The 19,203-nt window shown below is 41.6% G+C and overlaps 1 protein-coding gene across 10 annotated transcripts in view; it reads right to left on the bottom strand.

Annotated features, from left to right (window-relative positions):
* Window positions 1-19,203, bottom strand: part of SCAI (suppressor of cancer cell invasion) — a 201,738-nt gene that overhangs the window by 109,999 nt on the left and 72,536 nt on the right. Inside the window, exon 1 of one of the 10 annotated variants that reach the window (XM_035257365.3) lies at window positions 967-1,130. The exons of the other annotated variants lie outside the window; for them this stretch is intronic. Within the exon in view, the coding sequence (XP_035113256.1) occupies window positions 967-986 (20 nt within the window). The 5' untranslated portion in view covers window positions 987-1,130. Of the gene's footprint in view, window positions 1-966; window positions 1,131-19,203 lie in introns of those variants that run through there. 10 annotated transcript variants of the gene reach the window in all.

The following is a 19,203-nucleotide window of genomic DNA, read 5'->3' on the forward strand; positions in this document are numbered from 1 at the left end:
TGCCTGTAATTCCAGCTACTTGAGAGGCTGAGGCAGGAGGATCACTAGAACCCAGGAAGCAGAGTTTTTGGTGAGCTGAGATGGCAACACTGTACTCCAACCTGGGAAAGAGCCAAACTCCGCCTCAAAAAATAAAAAATAAAAAATAAAAAAAAAGACTACTTGAAGCCAGGATTTCAAGACCAGCCTGAAAAATATGGCAAAACCCCATCTCTATTATTTTTTAAGTTTTTTAATTAAAAAATTGAAAATAAAACAAATTTACATATGACTTGCTTAACCTCAGATACCTGTTGTGAAGATAAAAATAAGATTTCATCTGTGAAGTTTGAAAATACTACATAAAGTTGGGCGCGGTGGCTCATGCCTGTAATCCCAGCACTTTGAAAGGCCAAGGTGGGTGGATCATGAGGTCAAGAGATCGAGACTATCCTGGTCAACAAGGTGAACTCCGTCTCTACTAAAAATACAAAAATTAGCTGGGCATAGTGGTGCGCGCCTGTAGTCCCAGCTACTTGGGAGGCTGAGGCAGGAGAATTGCTTGAACCCAGAAGGCGGAGGTCCCGGTGAGCCGAGATGGCGCCATTGCACTCCAGTCTGGGTAACAACAGCGAAACTTCATCTCAAAAAAAAAAAAGAAAGACAATACTACATAATATATAATAGCACCATCACTATTGTTCTGTAGTTAGTGATGCTTCAAAAACATAAGGAACAACCCTATGATCAGACTGAAAAGGGAAACAAGCAGAGAAAAGAAAGGAAGTACATAGGAAAGAAAATAAAAATATAACAAAAAATTTGACCAGGTGTTGTTGACTCAAGCCTATAATCCCAGCACTTTGGGAGGCTGAGGCAGTGACAAAACTTGAGGTCAGGAGTTCAAGACCAGTCTGGTCAACATGGTGAAATCTCATCTCTACTAAAAATACAAAATACAAAAAATAATCCACACATGGCACATACCTGTAATCCCAGCAACTCATGAGGCTAAGGCAGGAGAATCACTTGAACCTAGGAAATGGGAGGTTGCAGTGAGCCAAGATTGTGACTGCATTCCAGCCTGGGCAACAGAGCAAGACTCCATCTCAGAAAAAATAAAATGACAAAAAATTTATTCTGAAAAAGAAAGGAGAGCATTTAAGAAGATCATATGCTAAGAAAGGGATCATTTTGTTTTGAGCTCAGAATTTTCAAAAACATATAAAGAGATGGAATGGCTGTATACTTAAGTATGAGCACAAAATACTATCACATGTTGTCTCAGCTGTAAAATGGAATATTAATAGTATCTACTCCTTAGGGTTGTTGGACAATAAAATGAACTAATAGATATGAAACTATGCTATAAATTATACTATATCATGAAAGTGTTAGTTGCAAAATTGTTACAAATGCACCTCAAAACAGCATAAATTAAAAAATATCGAGTACAAAAAGTGTTGAATATGTGTGTATATGTGAGGGTGATGATGATGGTTTTGCCATATTCAGTATAAACAGAATAGCTACTACTTGGTACAGATGGCATTCCTATAATGGGAACAAATGACAGAGCTCTAAAAGCTGGTCCTTACCACAGTGTGAAGCATCATCATGTATCAAGGATAGCATAAAATTATCATGAATTACACAAAAATCATTTTCTAAAACCTATATATGTATATGTGTGTGTGTGTGTGTGTATACACACACACACACACACACATATATTTTGTTGTTATCGTTGTTGAGACAGTCTCACTCTGTCGCCCAGGTTGGAGTGCAGTGGTAAAATCTCAGATCAATATAACCTCTACCTCCCGGGTTCTCCTGCCTCAGTCTCCTGAGTAGCTGGGATTAGAGATGAGTGCCACCATGCCTGGCTAATTTTTGTATTTTTAGTAGAGACAGGGTTTCACCATGTTGATCAGGCTGGTGTCAAACTCCTGACCTTGTGATCTACCCACCTCAGCCTCCCAAAGTGCTAGGATTATAGGCATGAGCCACTGCACATATATATATATATATATATATATATACATACTTTTTTTTTTTTTTGAGACACAATCTTGCTCTATTGCCCAGGCTTGAGTGCAGTGGTACAATCTCAACTCATAGCAACCTCCACCTCCCAGATTCAAGCAATTCTCCTGCCTCAGCCTCCTGAGAAGCTTGGATTACAGGCGCCACCACCAAGCCCAAGTAATTTTTGTATTTTTAGTAGAGATGGGGTTTTACCATGTTGGCCAGGCTGGTCTAGAACTCCTGACCTCAAGTGATCTGCTTGCCTAGGCCTCCTGAAGTGCTGGGATTACAGCCATGAGCCACAACACCCATCCAAAACAATCTTTTTATCTTATTCCAACATGTTATTGAAGTTAAATTATAAGGCCAGGCATGGTGGCTCATGCCTGTAATCTCACACCTGTAATCCCAAGGTAGGAGGATCGCTTGAGGCCAATAGTTTAAGACTATCCTGGGCATTATCTGGTATGGTTTGGCTGTGTCCCCACCCAAATCACATCTAGAATTATAGCTCCCATAATTCCCACATATTGTGGGAGGGACTCAGTGGGAGATAACTGAATTATGGGGGTGGTTTCCCCATACTGTTCTCATGGTAGTGAACAAGTCTCACAAAATCTGATGGTTTTATAAGGGAAAACCCCTTTCGCTTGGTTCTCATTTTCTCTCTTGTCTGCCACCACGTAAGATGTGACTTTCACCTTTTACCATGATTTTGAGGCCTCCTAACTACATGGAAGTGTGAGTCCATTAAACCTCTTTTCCTTTATATCACCCAGTCTTGGGTATGTCTTTATTAGCAGCATGAAAACGGACTAATATACTATCACAAGACTCTATCTCTATAAAAAAATTGTTTTCAATTAGCCAGGCATGGTGTTGTGTGCCTATAGTCCTAGCTATTAGGATGGCTGAGGTGGAAGCATTGCTTGAGCCCCGGAGTTCTAGGCTGCAAGGAACTTGACTATACCACTGCACTACAGCCTGAGTGAGAGAATGAGATTCTAACTCAAAGAAAAAAAGTTACATGCTATAATAATAATGAGAAAAGAAATGCATAGGTATCAAACTTCTTATTGATCAATGTATAAAGAAACTGAATAATACCATGAGGGCAGAGAGTTTAAGAAAAGCAAGCGAAAGGAATTTTGGCATGGAGCAACAGTGATGAACAGCCAGAAAGCTATAAAATATTGTCCACGACACTATAAAGACGTATTTTGCCTATCACATGTAGAAAAAGAGATGTGTTTATCTAACACACACAAGTATGCAAATTCCAGTACTAACTCAGTTGATAGGAAGCACTACAGTGAATGGGAAAAAAGGTAGGAATAAAAGAGAACACACAATTGGTTAATACACAGGGCAAAAGGAGTGCTGGTTAATCAGAATAAATGTAGGTGCCACTTGCTGTATTCTGCATTTTCTCTAGTGCACACTGGTATGATTAGTCCATGCTTTTTTTTTTTTTTGAGACGGAGTTTCACTCTTGTTACCCAGGCTGGAGTGCAATGGCGCGATCTCGGCTCACCGCAACCTCCACCTCCTGGGTTCAGGCAATTCTCCTGCCTCAGCCTCCGGAGTAGCTGGGATTACAGGCACGCGCCACCACGCCCAGCTAATTTTTTGTATTTTTAGTAGAGGTGGGGTTTCACCATGTTGACCAGGATCGTCTCGATCTCTTGAACTCGTGATCCACCCCCCTCGGCCTCCCAAAGTGCTGGGATTACAGACATGAGCCACCGCGCCTGACCCAGTCCATGCTTATTGAGGAAACTGAGTTCTGATTAGCATGAGGTGTTCAGGGCAAAAGAATGAATTACTTTCACTGCTTAAGGCATACAGATCCTCATGCATTTCTTTCAATGCCAGTGCCAGAAGGGAAAACTAAAAAGGGCAAGAGAAAGGAGATAGCACAGATTCTTACTACTGAGAAAAAATACAGTTACATTAAAAATTTCTTCCTTTATCCAAGTAACCATATAATAATTACATTATTCCAGGCCGGCGTGGTGGCTCATGCCTGCAATCCCAGCACTTTGGGAGGCTTAGGCGTGCAGCTCATGAGGTCAAGAGATCAAGACCAGTCTGGCCAACATGGTGAACCCCCCGTATCTATTAAAAATATAAAAATTAGCTGGGCATGGTGGTGTGCGCCTGTACTCCCAGCTGCTTGGGAGGCTGAGGCAGGAGAATGGCTCAAACCCGGGAAGCAAAGGTTGCAGTGAGCCGAGATCGCGCCACTGCACTCCAATCTGGCAACAGAGAGAGATTCCGTCTCCAAAAAAAAGAATTATACAATTCCAATGTACAAAATAACAATGAAGCAAACAGCGTTTAACAACTGAGAGTATAAATGAAGAAATACAATTTAAAAATTGAAAAATGAAGAAATAGCTTTTAAAAATTTATTCCTATGACTTTTTTTCACTTTTTTATTGTGGTAAAATGTACATATTTGCCATCTTAATCATTTCTAAGTGTACAGTACAGTGGTGTTAAATACATCCATAGTGTTGTGCAGCCACCATCACCATCACTATCCATCTCCATTTTCATCCTGTAAAACTGAAATTCTGTAACCATTCCATAATAACTCCTCCATCTTCCCTTCTTCCTATCCCCTGGCAGCCACAACTCTACTTTCTGTCTCTATAGGTTTGACTACTCTATCACATAAGTGGAATCATATAGCATTTGTCTTTTTGTGACTAGCTTATTTCTCTTAGCATTATATCCTCATGATCCATCCATGGTGTAACATACTGATAAATATATCAGTATTTCCTTTCTTTTTAAGGCTGAATAATATGACCTTGTTTTTATATGCCATATTTTGCTTCTCCATTCATCCATTGATGGACACATGGGTTGCTTCCATGTTGTAACTACTGTGAATAATGCTGTCATGAACATGGGTATATAAATATCTCATCAAGAACCTGCTCTCAACTCTTTTGGGTCTAAACCTAGAAGGAGAATTGCTGGATCATATGAGGGTTCTATTTTTAATTTTTTGAGGAACTGCCATATTGCTTTCCACAGCGGCTGTATCATTTGATAGTCCCACCAACAATGCACAAGAGCTCCAACTTCTCCATGTTTGTCAACACTTGATATTTTCTATTTACTACTATTATTCCTTCTTGATAGCAGCCATCTGAATGAGTGTGAGCTGGCACCTCACTGTAGTTTTGATTTGCATTTCTCTAATGCCAAGTGATACTGAGCATCTTTTCACCTGCTTCTTGGCCATTTGTATATCTTCTTTGAAGCAATGTCTATCCTATGACTCTGTTTATGCAGCAAAAAGACACTTATACAAGGGCGCTTTTAAAATAAATGTAAAGACAAGAAAAAAACAAAAACAAAAATAAAAAATGAAGATTATAGGATTTAATTACTCTGCAAGGTTTTTTTTCCCCTGTATAGTTAGTCAAATACCCTTACATTTCACAGATTGTAAGCTTCCATTCTTCCAATTGCTTTCAATTTTCTTAAGCACTCTTGTTCTCCCTTTTTTTTTAGACAGAGTCTCGCTCTGTCACCCAGGTTGGACTGCAATAGCACAATCTTGGCTCACTACAACCTCCACCTCCCAGATTCAAGCAATTCTCCTGCCTCATTCAGCCTCCTGAGTAGCTGGGATTACAGACGTGCACCATCATGCTCAGCTAATTTTTCTATTTTTAGTAGAGACAGGTGTTCGCCATGTTGCCCAGGCTGGTCTGAAACTCCTGACCTCAAGTAATCTGCCCACCTTGGCCTCCCAAAGTGTTAGGATTACAAGCATCAATGCGCCTGGTGGCCTAATTCTCCCATATTTTCGGGATAGTTATTACTTCTCTCAGTGGCAAAGAACAGACAGAATGTCGTTAAGGATTCCCAGGCTTGCAGTTATTCTGGTTCCCAAATCCAAACTTCTAATTTAAACATAAACCCAGTAAAATCTAAACTCTTATATTATTAAGATGAAAAACTGGCCGGGCACAATGGCTCATGCTTGTAATCCTAACATTTTTGGAGGCCAAGGCGGCAGATCACCTGAAGTCAGGAGTTCCAGACCAGCCTGACCAACATGGTGAAACCCCATCTCTACCGAAAATACAAAATTAGCCAGGCATGGTGGCGCATGCCTCTAATCCCAGCTACTCAGGAGGCTGAGGCAGGAGAATCACTTGAACCCAGGAGGTGGAGGTTGCAGGATCACGCCACTGTACTCTAGTCTGGGCAACAAGACCAAAACTCCATCTCAAAAAAATTAAGAGATGAAAAACAGGTCCAGTTAGTTGGTTATCTAAAAAACATTACATACAAACAAGACATGTGGAACGACTATTTATGAGGCTAATGGAACAGGAAACACAAAAATACACAAAATGAAAGAAAGCATCCAAAATACGAATCTGGAGACGGATGTAAGGAAGCATGACTCAAAGCCACCTACTCCTAATAATTCATTCAAACTGTCTCCAGTAAAGAACTCACAGAGGCAGAAAATACAACGTAGTTTCATTTAAATAACGATTTATTTATTTATGACACAAAAACTCAAGAGGGAACAAGATATGCAGGCAAAAGCCTCAATCACCAACCAACAAGCCATTACTTCTATAATTCTATTTAGTTTGTAAAGTGCAGCCACACAGTTCTTTTTTTTTTTTTGAAACAGCTTCTCACTCACTCTGTGGCCTAGGTTGGAGTACAGCGGTGTGATCTCTCGACTCATTGCAACCTCTGTTCCCAGGTTCAAGCAATTATCCTGCCTTAGCCTCCAGAGTACCTGGAATCACAGGTGTGCGTCACCACTCCCAGCTATTTATTTTTTTTAAGATGAAGTTTTGCTCTTGTTGCCCAGGCTGGAGTGCAATGGCACCATCTCAGCTCACTGCAATTTCTGCCTCCCAGGTTCAAGTGATTCTCCTGCCTCAGCCTTCTAAGTAGCTGGAATTACAGCCATGTGCCATCACACTCAGCTGATTTTGTACTGTTAATAGAGAAACGGTCTCACCATGTTGACCAGGCTGGTCTTGAACTCCTGACCTCAAGTTTTCCAACAGCCTCGGCCTCCCAAAGTGCTGGGATTATAGATGTGAGCCACTGTGGCTGGCCTTGTTGTATTTTTAGTAGAGATGAGGTTTCACCACATTGGCCAGGCTGGTCGTGAACTCCTGACCTCAAGCGATCTACCCTCATCGGCCTCCCAAAGTGCTGGGATTACAGGTGTAAGCCACCACACCAGGGCAACAGACGTTTCACTGTTGATCATACACAAGGATAAGAGCACCAGTGGCCAACAGTATGTGTATGTAGTATAAATCCAAACAACATGAAAATCATTAGGGGATACTCAAGACCAACATGTCAGCATACTCTGACAGAAGGCTGTTAGTGATCAACTGTTGGGTTACACTTAATCTGCACTACGCAGAACAACAACAAAAATAACCCATTGAAAGACACTTATGGGCCACGTGCAGTGGCTCATGCCTGTAATCCCGGTACTTTGGGAGGCCAAGGCAGGCGGATCACTTGAGGTCAGGAGTTCGAGACCAGCTTGGCCAACATAGTGAAACCCCACCTGTACTAAAAATACAAAACTTAACCTGGCATGGTGGCACACACCTGTAATCCCAGCTACTTGGGAGGCTGAGGGAGGAGAATTGCTTGAACCCGGGAGGTGGAGGTTGTGAGCCAAGATCACACCACTGTACTCCAGCCTAGGGAACAGAGTAAGAAGCCATCTCAAAAAAAAAAAGAAGAAAGAAAAAAAAGAAATTATAGATGGCTGGGTGGGTGGCTCACCTCTGTAATCCCAGCACCTTGGGAGGTCAAGGCAGGCAAACTGCTTGAGTTCAGGAATTTAAGACCAGCCTGGCCAACATGGTGAAACACAATTTTTCTCTTTTTTTTTTTAAAGTCTTACTCTGTCACCCAGGCTGGAGTGCAGTGGCACAATCTCAGCTCACTGCAACCCCAACCTCCTAAGTTCAAGCAATTCTCCTGCTTCAGCCTTCCTAGTAGCTGGGACTATAGGCAAGCACCATCATGTTCTAGCTAATACAAATTTTTAGTAGAGACAAGGTTTCACCATGTTGGCCAGGCTGGTCTCAAACTCCTGACCTCAGGTGATCCACTCACTTAGGCCTACCAATGTGCTGGGATTACAGGCATGAGCCACCGCACCCAGCTGAAACCTTGGTTTTCTACAAAAAAAAAGAATAAAATAAAAAATCAAGTGGGCATGGTGGTGTGTGCCTGGAGTCCCACCAACTAGGGAAGCTGAAGTGGGAGGATCATTTGAGCCCAGGAGGTAGAGGTTGCAGTGAGCCAAGATTGCGCCACTGCACTCCAGCGTGGGTGACAGAGCCAGTCCTTACTCATATATATAGTCACATGATCTATACCATGACAATTTTGCTTTCCTAAATTTCATATTTTGTCTACAATAAATTGGATGCATCGTAGGTAAGAAAAGAATATTTCCTCAAAAGAGAAAGAAAAGTTACTATTTCTTTAAGCAGTAACTGATTGATTGTAATTGTTTTTACTTGTAATACTCTATTGTATGGATATGCCACATTTTGTTTCTCCTTTCATCAACTGATAAACAGTCAGGCTTTGACTTTTTGGCTACTATGAATAATACTACTACAAATATTTGCCTACAAGTTTTTGTATAGACATGTTTTCATTTCTTCTGGGTATATACCCAGTAAAGGAATTACTGGGTCATCTGACAACTCTATGTCAACCTTCTGAGGAACTACGAGACTTTATAAAGTGAATATACCATTTCACACATGCAGCAATATATGAAGTATTGTATTTCTCCACATCCTCAGTAACACTTGTTATCTTTCTAGAGAGATTTGTATTTCCCTAGTGGCTTTTCATGTGTTTATTGGAGCTTTGTATATTTCCTTTGAAGAAATATCTACTTAGATATTTGGCCTTCATTTATTTATTTATTTATGAGATGATGTCTTGCTTGGTCACCCAGGATGGAGTCCAATGGTGCAATCTTCCTCACTACAAGCTTTGTCTCCCAAGTTCAAGCTATTCTTGTGCCTTGGCCTCCCAAGTAGCTAGGATAATAGGCACCTGCCACCATGCCCAGTTAATTTTTGTATTTTTAGTAGAGACAGGGTTTCACCATGTTGGCCAGGCTGGACTTGAACTCCTGACCTCAAGTGATACACCCACCTCCGCCTCCCAAAGTGATGGGATTACAGACATAAGCCACCAGGCCCAGCCTTTGGCCTATTTTTTAAATGGGTTGTCTTTTTATTATTTCATTTTACAGTTCATTACACATTCTACATAAAAGCACCTTGCCAGATAAATGATTTGAAAATATATTACTCCTTATGGGAGTTGCCTTCACTTTTTTGGATTACTTATATTTCTATTTTTCTTTTCTCATAGTTAACTTATATTTTTGTCAAAATAATATATAAACAATAAAAAAGTCAACATTAGGCCAGGCACAGTGGCTCACACCTGTAATCCTAGCACTTTGAAAGGCCAAGGCGGGTGGATCACCTAAGGTCAAGAGTTTGAGACCAGCCTGGCCAATATGGTAAAATCCCATCTCTACTAAATATACAAAAAATTGCCAAGCATGGTGGCTCATGCTAGCAATCCCAGCACTTTGGGAGACTGAGGCAGGTGGATCAACTGAGGTCAGGAGTTCGAGAACTGCCTGGCCAACATGGTGAAACCCTTCCTCTACTAAAAATACAAAAATTTAGCCAGGCATGGTGGCAGGTGCCTGTAATCCCAGCTACTCAGGAGACTGAGGCAGGAGAATCGCTTGAACCTGGAAGGCAGAAGTTGCAGTAAGCCGAGATCATGCCATTGAACTCCAGACTGGGCAACAGAGCAAGACTCCATCTCAAAATAAATAAACAAACAAATATATATATATAAATACATATATACATACGCACAAAAAAAAAAATTAGAAGAGCATGGTGGTGCATGCCTATAATCCCAGCTACTCAGGAGGCTGAAGCAGGAGAATCACTTGAACCCGGGAGACGGAGGTTGCAGTGAGCCAAGATGGTGCCACTGCACTCCAGCTTGGGCGACAAGAATGAAACTTCATCTAAAAAAAAAAAAGTCAGCATTACCCACAAACAAAAAGTAGTCTGCTGGTTCACCCTTCCCCCATCAACCTTATACTGCCAGCCATCAACAGCTTCCCACTCTTAGGCTGGCCACAGTGACTCACACTTACAATCCCAGAGCTTTGAGAGACCAAGCAGGAGAGTCACTTCCGTCTGGAAGTTTGAGACCAGCCTGGAAAACATAGTGAGACTCCGTCTCTGTAAAATATCTAAAAATTAGGTGGGTGTGGTGGCCCCAGCCAGTTGGGAATCTGAGGCAAGAGGATTGCTTGAGCCCAGGAGTTCAAGTGAGTCATAATTGCACCACTGTACTCCAGCCTGGGGGACAGAGCAAGACTCTGTCTCTAAAATGTAAGAAAAGCCAAAAATCAAAAAACTTTCAATGCTTCTGTTTTATCTGGTAGTTTCCCCTATTCTGGGGTTAAATTAATCATAAATGTTTAAATTGTGAGACTTTTTATTGCTTCATTATATGGCACATAATAGAATATTAAACGGGAGAGAAGATCAGCATATAATTGAGAAGACTCTTCAGACATTTATAACTGGAAGTTGGTGGTACTTCTTTTAAATCCTGTTCCTTATTTCTTAGTAAAGAATTTTTCACACTTACTAGTTAAAGGCTATACTGTTTAATCAAATTTCATAGAGAAAGCATCTTCATATAAAAATGTCTAGGTTTTTTAACCTACCTTAGTTAATTACTCATTAATTCAAGAAATCCTAGTCTTTGAGTCTGTAAATGACACTACTATCCTGTTGACACAATGACAATTATAGAAATTACAAGATGGTGCTTAAAAAATTCCATTAGGCTGGGCACGGTGGCTCACGCCTGTAATCCCAGCACTTTGAGAGGCCGAGGCGGGTGGATCACAAGGTCAAAAGATCGAGACCATCCTGATCAACATGGTGAAACCCCATCTCTACTAAAAAATACAAAAAATTAGCTGGGCATGGTGGCGCGTGCCTGTAATCCCAGCTACTCAGGAGGCTGAGGCAGGAGAATTGCCTGAACTCAGGAGGCGGTGGTTGCGGTGAGCCGAGATCGCACTCCAGCCTGGGTAACAAGAGCAAAACTCCGACTCAAAAAAAAAAAAAAAAAAAATTGGTTTTCATGGAACATGAGAAGGATTTAAGAAATAAAGACAATTATTGACCCTCAGTTTTCATTCAACATAGGACTACAAAAGCAGGAACTAGATCCCAAGGTCTGTGAAGGTAATATGTGCATAACACTTAACAAAGCACATTAATTACTCCTTGAATTACAGTGATGAACAAGATGCCATGTGAATTCTAAAAGGTACCTTGATTGTCTACATACTACCAAAAACAGCTTAAAATCTGGGATTGCTTATCTAGAAGAAAATTATTAAAAAAAAAAAAAAAAAAAAAGATACCGCCCCTCAGTTTCTTGGATCCTTAGTCACCTGCAGCTGGAAAGAGAAAGAAAACCACAGGGGGCAGGATGCAGAAGAAATCAAGCTCCCACACTCCAGAAACTATGCCAGGCATTTTATATACTTGTCATCTGCACACTCCTATAAGGCAGGCACTGTCACCAGAATTTAGAGATGAATAAACAGGCTTAGATATTTCTCCAGAGTTACACAGTTAGGAAAAAAAAAATCCAAAGCCATGCTTTTCTTCTCAAAGGACCCTCACAGTAAGCATCCTTAAATAAAATACACAAAGATTGTGAAATAGAGTTGTCTGAGCCTAAGTTATCCCAGTATTTCAAATCCCATAGATCCTACCTCTCCTTTTCCCTAAAGCATAGTAGAAGTATTCTCAGGCTTTCCCACACCCAGTGATTGAAAATCACGGTTTGAAAAAAATATGGCCGGGCACCATGGCTCACACCTGTAAACCCAGCACTTTGGGAGGCCGAAGCAGGCAGATCACGAGGTCAGATCGAGACCATCCTCGCCAACATGGTAAAACCCCATCTCCACTAAAAATATAAAAATTAACCAGGCCCAGTGGGTGGTGGTACATGCCTTCTGTCCTAGCTACTCGGGAGGCTGAGGCAGGAGAATCACTTGAACCTGGGAGGCAGAGGTTGCAGTGAGCCAAGATCGTGCCACTGCCCTATAGCTGGGCAACACCGAGTGAGACTCCATCTCAAAAAAAAAAATAATAATAATAATAAATTATGAGACCCAAAAGAATAACTAAAACAACTTTTAAAAATTCATTTTGGTTATCAGATCTACCTTTCAAGAAACGACTCGAATTACTAGATATTTTACTTTGGGTATGTTATTTTTTTCTCAGCTTTGGAATTTCTTTAACTCTAAAACAGAGATTATATTATTTACCCCTCATGAAGTTATTATAAAGATTCTGTTAGACAATATTTATAAAATTATGCCACAGAAGGTGCCCATAAACAGTCAATAAAAGGTAGTAAATATTTATTATTTATTTATTTATTTTTAAGACAGAGTTTCGCTCATCGCCCAGGCTGTAGTGTAGAGGTGTGATCTCAGCTCACTGCAACCTCCGCCTCCTGGTTTCAAGTAATTCTCCTGTCTCAGCCTCCTGAGTAGCTGGGATTACAGGTGCCCACCACCATGCCCGGCTAATTTTTTGTATTTTTTAGTAGAGATGAGGTCTTGCCATGTTGGCCAGGCTGGTCTCAAACTTCTGACCTCAGGTGATCTGCCTGCATCAGCCTCCCAAAGTGCTGGGATTATAGGCGTGAGCCACCATGCCCAGCCAGTAGTAAATATTAAAGCTGATAATTTATACCATCAATCACAATCCACAGTGATACAGTTTGGCTGTGTCCCCACCCAAATCTCATCTTGAATTCCTATGTACTATGAGAGGGACCCAGTGGGAGGTTACTAAATCATGGGGTAAGTCTTTCCCATGATGTTCTCCTGACAGTGAATAAGTCTCATGAGATCTGATGGTTTTAAAAAGAGGAGTTCCCCTACATAAGTCCTCTCTTTGCCTGCTGCCATCCATGTAAGACATGACTTACTACTCCTTGCCTTTCACCATGATTGTGAGGCCTCCCCAGCCATGTGGAACAGTAAGTCCAATTAAACCTCTTTCTTTTGTAAATTGCCAACTCTCAGATATACCTTTGTGAGCAGCATGAAAATGGACTAATCCAGTAAATTGATACTAGTAAAGTGGGGCTTGCTAAAAAGACACCTGAAAATGAGGAAGCGACTTTGAACTGGATAAAAGGCAGAGATTGGAACAATCTGGAGGGCTCAGAAAAAGACAGGAAAATGTAGGAAAGTTTAGAACTCCATAGAGACTTGTTGAATGGCTTTGCCCAAAATGCTGACAGCAATATGCACAATAAAATCCAGGCTGAGGTGTCTCAGATAATGATAAGGAACTTGTCCGGAACTGGAGCAAAAGTGATTCTTGTTATGTTTTAGCAAAGAGACTGATGGCATTTTGCCCCTGCCCTAGAGATTTGTGGAACTTTGAACCTGAGAGGTGATTTAGAATATCTGGTGGAAGAAATTCCTAAGCAACAAAGCATTCAAGAGGTGACTTAGGTGCTGTTAAAGGCATTCAGTTGTGTTTTTTTGTTTGTTTTTTTCTCCTTAGCAGAAATTTGCTAAGGAGAAGCCCAAACTTCATCCCCAAGAAAATGAAAATAATGTTTCCAGGGCATGTCAGAGATCTTCATGGCAGCCCCTCCCATCACAGGCCTAGAGGTCTAGGAGAAGATGGTTTCGTGGACCGGGCCCGAGATCCCCTTGCTGTGTGTGGCCTAGAGACTTGGTGCCCTGAATCCCAGCCACTCCAGCCATTAAAAAAGCCAAGGTACAACTCAGGCTGTTGCTTCACAGGGTGCAAGCCCCAAGCCCTGGCAGTTTCCGCATGGTATTAAACCTGCAGGTACACAGAAGTCAAGAGGTTTGGGAACCTCTGCCTAGATTTTAGAAGATGTACAGAAATGCCTGGATACCCAGGCAAAGTTTGCTGCAGGGGCAGGGCCCTCATGAGAACCTGTGCTAAGGCAGTTTGGAAAAGAAATGTCAGGTTGAAGCCACCACACAGAGTCCCTACTGGGGCACCACCTAGTGGAGCTGTGAGAAGAGGGATACCATCTTTCAGAACCCAGAATCGCAGATCCACTGACAGCTTGCACCATGCAGCTGGAAATGCTGTAGACAATGCCACCCCATGAAAGCAGCCAGGAGGGAGGCTGTGCCCTGCAAAGCCACAAGGGTGGAGCTACCCAAGACCATGGGAACCCACCTCTTGCATCAACATGACCTATACGTGAGACATGGAGTCAAAGGAGTTCATTTTAGAGCTTTAAGATTTGACTGACCCACTGGATTTTGGACTTGCATGGGGCCTGTAGTCCCTTTGTTTTGGCCAATTTCTCCCATTTGGAATGGATGTTTTTATCCAATGCCTGTACCCCCACTGTATCTAGGAAGTCACTAACTTGCTTTTGATTTTACAGGCTCATAGGCAGAAGGGACCTGCCTTGTCTCAAATAAAACTTTGGACTTTTGAGTTAATGCTGAAATGAGTTAAGACTTTGTAGGACTGTTGGAAAGGACCCTTTTTTCATGTGGTGACATGATATTTGGGAGGGGCCAGGGGCAGAATAAGATTTGGCTGTGTCCCCACCCAAATCTCATCTTGAATTCCCATGTGTTGTGGAAGGGTCCAGGTGGGAGGTAACTGAACCATGGGGGCAAGTCTTTCCCATGCTGTTCTCATTATAAAGAATAAGTCTCATGAGATCCGATGATTTTAAAAAGAGAAGTTCCCCTGCACAAACTGTCTCTGCCTGCTGCTGCCATCCATGTAATACGTGACTTGCAGGCTGGGTGTGGTGGCTCATGCCTGTAATCCCAGAACTTTGGGAGGCTGAGATGGACAGATCACCTGAGGTCAAGATTTCATGACCAGTCTGATCAACATGGTGAAACACCGTCTCTACTAAAATTACAAAAATTAGCTGGGCGTGGTGGCGCACACCTGTAATCCCACCTCCTCAGGAAGCTGAGGCAAGAGAATTGCTTGAACCCACAAGGCAGAGGTTGCAGTGAGTTGACATCACACCACTGCACTCCAGCCTGCGTGACAGAGCGAAACTCCATCTCAAAAAAAAAAAACAGATGAGACTTGCTCCTCCTTGCCTTATGCCATAGTTTTGAGGCTTCCTCAGCCACTTGGAACTGTAGGTCCAATTAAACCTCTTCCTTTTGTAAATTGCCAAGTCTTGGGTAGTCTTCATCAGCAGCGTGAAAACAGAGTAATCACACTGTTAGTTCAATCATTCAACAAATATTGAGAGCCTTCTATGTGCCAGGTGTTTTCCCAGGTGCTAGAACATGGCATTAAAACAAAAATCAGTGAAAAAAAAATAACCCACTTTCACAGAGTGTACTTTCTAGTGGATAGGCAAAAATAAAATGAGGATAAATATAATGTTTCAAGTGACAAGAAGTACTATGAAAAAAAATACAGCAAGAAGGAAAAATGACAGAGGGTAATACTTTAGGCTTGAGTAGGCGAGGTGATGCTTATAGAGTTCCACTGAAGTGGAGACCTGGATGAAGTGAAGGCTGAGAAATCCAGGTTCCAGGCAGAGGAACGAGTACAAAGACGCTGAGGCAGGTATGTACTTAGTATACAGAGTAACAAGAGGGTCTGTCTATAAATACAACAGTAAAAATGTTTTAACCCAGCCCTTCATAAATTAGTTAATACAAACAGGACTCTTAGCTGCTGCTTTTTTTTTTTTTGAGACGGAGTTTCGCTCTTGTTACCCAGACTGGAGTGCAATGGCGTGATCTCGGCTCACCGCAACTTCCGCCTCCTGGGTTCAGGCAATTCTCCTGCCTCAGCCTCCTGAGTCTCGATCTCTAGACCTCGTGATCCACCCGCCTCGACCTCCCAAAGTGCTGGGATTACAGGCATGAGCCACTGCACCCGGCCAGCTGCTGCTTTTTAAGCACTACATAAAAGAGGCCAAGCAGAGACAAGAATCCATATGCCCATGCTCCAAGCCCATCATCCTGATTGGGGCCAAAGCTGCTTCCTCTGACTGATGATGGAGAGGAAGAACTTTGGTTCCCCTCGAGGGACTACCTTTTTCTAATCTGGACAAAGGTACCATATAAGCCACCTGAAACCCCTTAAGCATTTCCCTTTCCTTAGAATCAATTGTGTCTACAACCATCAAAGCAGTGCTAATAGGCCTATCAACTGAGAAATAAAAACAGAGTCATCATCTTAGATGCTATAATAATATTTTTTTTTTTTTTGAGACAGTCTTGCTCTGTCACCAGGTGCCAGGCTGTAGTGCAGTGGTGTGATCTTGGCTCACTGCAAACTCCGCCTCCCGGATTCAAGCAATTCTCCTGCCTCAGCCTCCCAAGTAGCTAGGACTACAGGCACACGCCACCACGCCCAGCTAATTTTTGTATTTTTAGTAGAGACGGGGTTTCACCATGTTGGCCAGGATGGTCTCGATCTCTTGACCTTGTGATCTGCCCACCTTGGCCTCCCAAAGTGCTGGGATTACAGGTGTGAGCCACCACACCAGGCCTATAATGACATTTTATTTATTTATTTATTTTTATAAAGATGGGTTTCACCAGGTTGGTCAGGCTGGTCTTGAACTCCCAACCTCAGGTGATTCACCTGCCTTGGCCTCCAAAGTGCTTGGATTATAGGCGTGAGCCATCATGCCCGGCCAATGACATTTATTAAAAAGGGATTGTAACATGAGATAACTACAACTTTAATTGTTCTTTATCTTGATATTTTTTAATTTTTTAAAATCTAATAAGCTAAATAAGGCTATGTGATATACATACACTGGATCTGAATTCTGAAGACCCAAGTCCAGGCCCCAATTGTACCATTTTCCCCAGAGTCATGTAGTTTACAGTTTTATCAAACTTCAGTTTCTTCATTTGTACTGAGGATAATGAGCACTAACTACCCTCTCTTACTAGAGTACTGTGATAAATTCTTTTGAAAAGTAACCATTTTTTATTACTATCAATTAAAAAGGCAAATGTAATTATATTGTAATAAAAGTAGCTTGTGTTTTTATTAAGAAAAAATACCTTAGGAACATCAATAGACTTTAAATGGTTTAAATGGTTTTTAAAAAATTAATTAACAGACAGGTGCAGTGGCTCATGCCTGTAATCCCAGCACTTTGGGAGGCTGAGGTGGACAGATCACCTGAAGTCAGGAGGTTCAAGACCAGCCTGGCCAACATGGTGAAACCCCGTCTCTACTAAAAATACAAAAAATTAGCTGGGCATGGTGTCGTGTGCCTGTAATCCCAGCTACTCGGGAGGCTGAGGCAGGAGAATTGCCTGAACCCAGGAGGCGGAGGTTGCGGTGAGCCAAGATCGTGCCATTGCACTCCAGCCTGGGTAACAAGAGCGAAACTCTGTCTCAAAAAAAAAAAAAAAAAATGTGCGATAATGATAATGTTGATACCATAAAAACTAAGCACAACTGCTGTCTGAGGATTCCTCCTGAGAGGGCAAAGTGTCAAGCTACATATTCTCTTCTCCTGGAGGTTCATCAAGTCTTATTCTTCCACCAAGCTTCTACCCTTAGCAAACATAAGACCCGTGTTTAGACAAGAAGACAGTGATTTTTTTAGCCAATTTAGAAGTTACTAAACTGACTTAGTGTCACCATCTCCATCAACCTTTTCTAGATTACTACTGTCACAAACAATTGGTTTTTTTCTAACTCATAAAATACTTTACTCATACAGCTTAATTGCCTTATATCATAGTTACTGGTGTACACTCGTCATCCATTTTCTAAATTGTAAGCTACTTGAAAGCAGTAGCTGTGTGAAATAACCTCTTCCTTAAAGCACCTTATGTAAGTGCCTTGAACACTGTTTCCAGGCAACTCCAAAATATGAACTAATCAAAGGCAGTGAAACAGTTTGCCTGTGCCTGCTCTATGGCCAGCACTGTAGATACCACAGGTGGTCAGAAGTAAGGAAAGGTAACTGTGGCAGGGATTTGAGACTCTCCAAAAGCTGGGAAGCCTTGTCACTGGAGGGTCTCAGAAGGAATGTTAAATAGCTGGCATTACAAAGATGAAAAAAGGTCACCATTCAATCTTCTGAGAAAAAAGGTTATAATCGGATTGGCCTAGTGGTACATGTGGAACCTATAACAACTTTGTGGAAACAAAGGAAACCCTTCAAATTCTAAAGCCTTAGCCAGACTGCTGAACTAAAAATATACAGATTAATTATCCCAAGATTTCTAATAGATCAAAATGTAGTCTACAAAGGCAGATATATTTGGGACCAGCATAGAGGCAACAGTGAAGTGGCTAAGAGCACTAGTGCCTAACAGCCTGCACCCAGTCCTGGTGCTGCCACTTACTATTCAAATACAGCTGCATGATTTTAGCCAAGTTATTTGACCTCTTTGTGCTTCAACTTCCCCATATGTAAAATAGGTAGAATGATAGAATCTGCTTCCTAGGGTTATCATGAAGATTAAGTGAGAATGTATGTAAAATGTTTAGAAGAGAGTCTGACATACGTTAAACGTTATGGAAGACTGCCATTTAATTTATCACCTAGACTGGGACAATTTTTTGAATGAAAAGAATTTAGACACTATTAGCTGTGTAAAAACTAGACTGTCAGGCAAACTGGGACATATGGTTACCCTATAAATAAGTTTAAGAAGAAACAAAGGAATGTAACCAGAGAAAGAAGCATTCTCTGCTTCACCTCCTTATATGGAGGCCGCCCATAGATGCAGGCACCAAGTGTTAACATCTGACTTATCTCCTCTGCAATAGACATGTTATAGCTAAATAAGCACACTTAGTTGTTTTTTTCTTTTTTTTTGTAAATAACACATGCCAGTAACATTGATTGATATATCAGTCAATATTGGCATGATGATGCCCTTAAGATTAGTAGCAGTCATCCAACAAATACTGAAAACATGCTACTGGTATCAGGTAGAAAGTTGGTAAGACTTGGTCCTTGCCTTCAAGAAGCTCAGCACTACTTAAGTAAATGATTCCTGCAGGTACTGTCCTGTAAATA

The sequence above is a fragment of the Callithrix jacchus genome, chromosome 1 (genome assembly GCF_049354715.1).
Source record: "Callithrix jacchus isolate 240 chromosome 1, calJac240_pri, whole genome shotgun sequence".
NCBI lineage: Eukaryota > Metazoa > Chordata > Mammalia > Primates > Cebidae > Callithrix > Callithrix jacchus.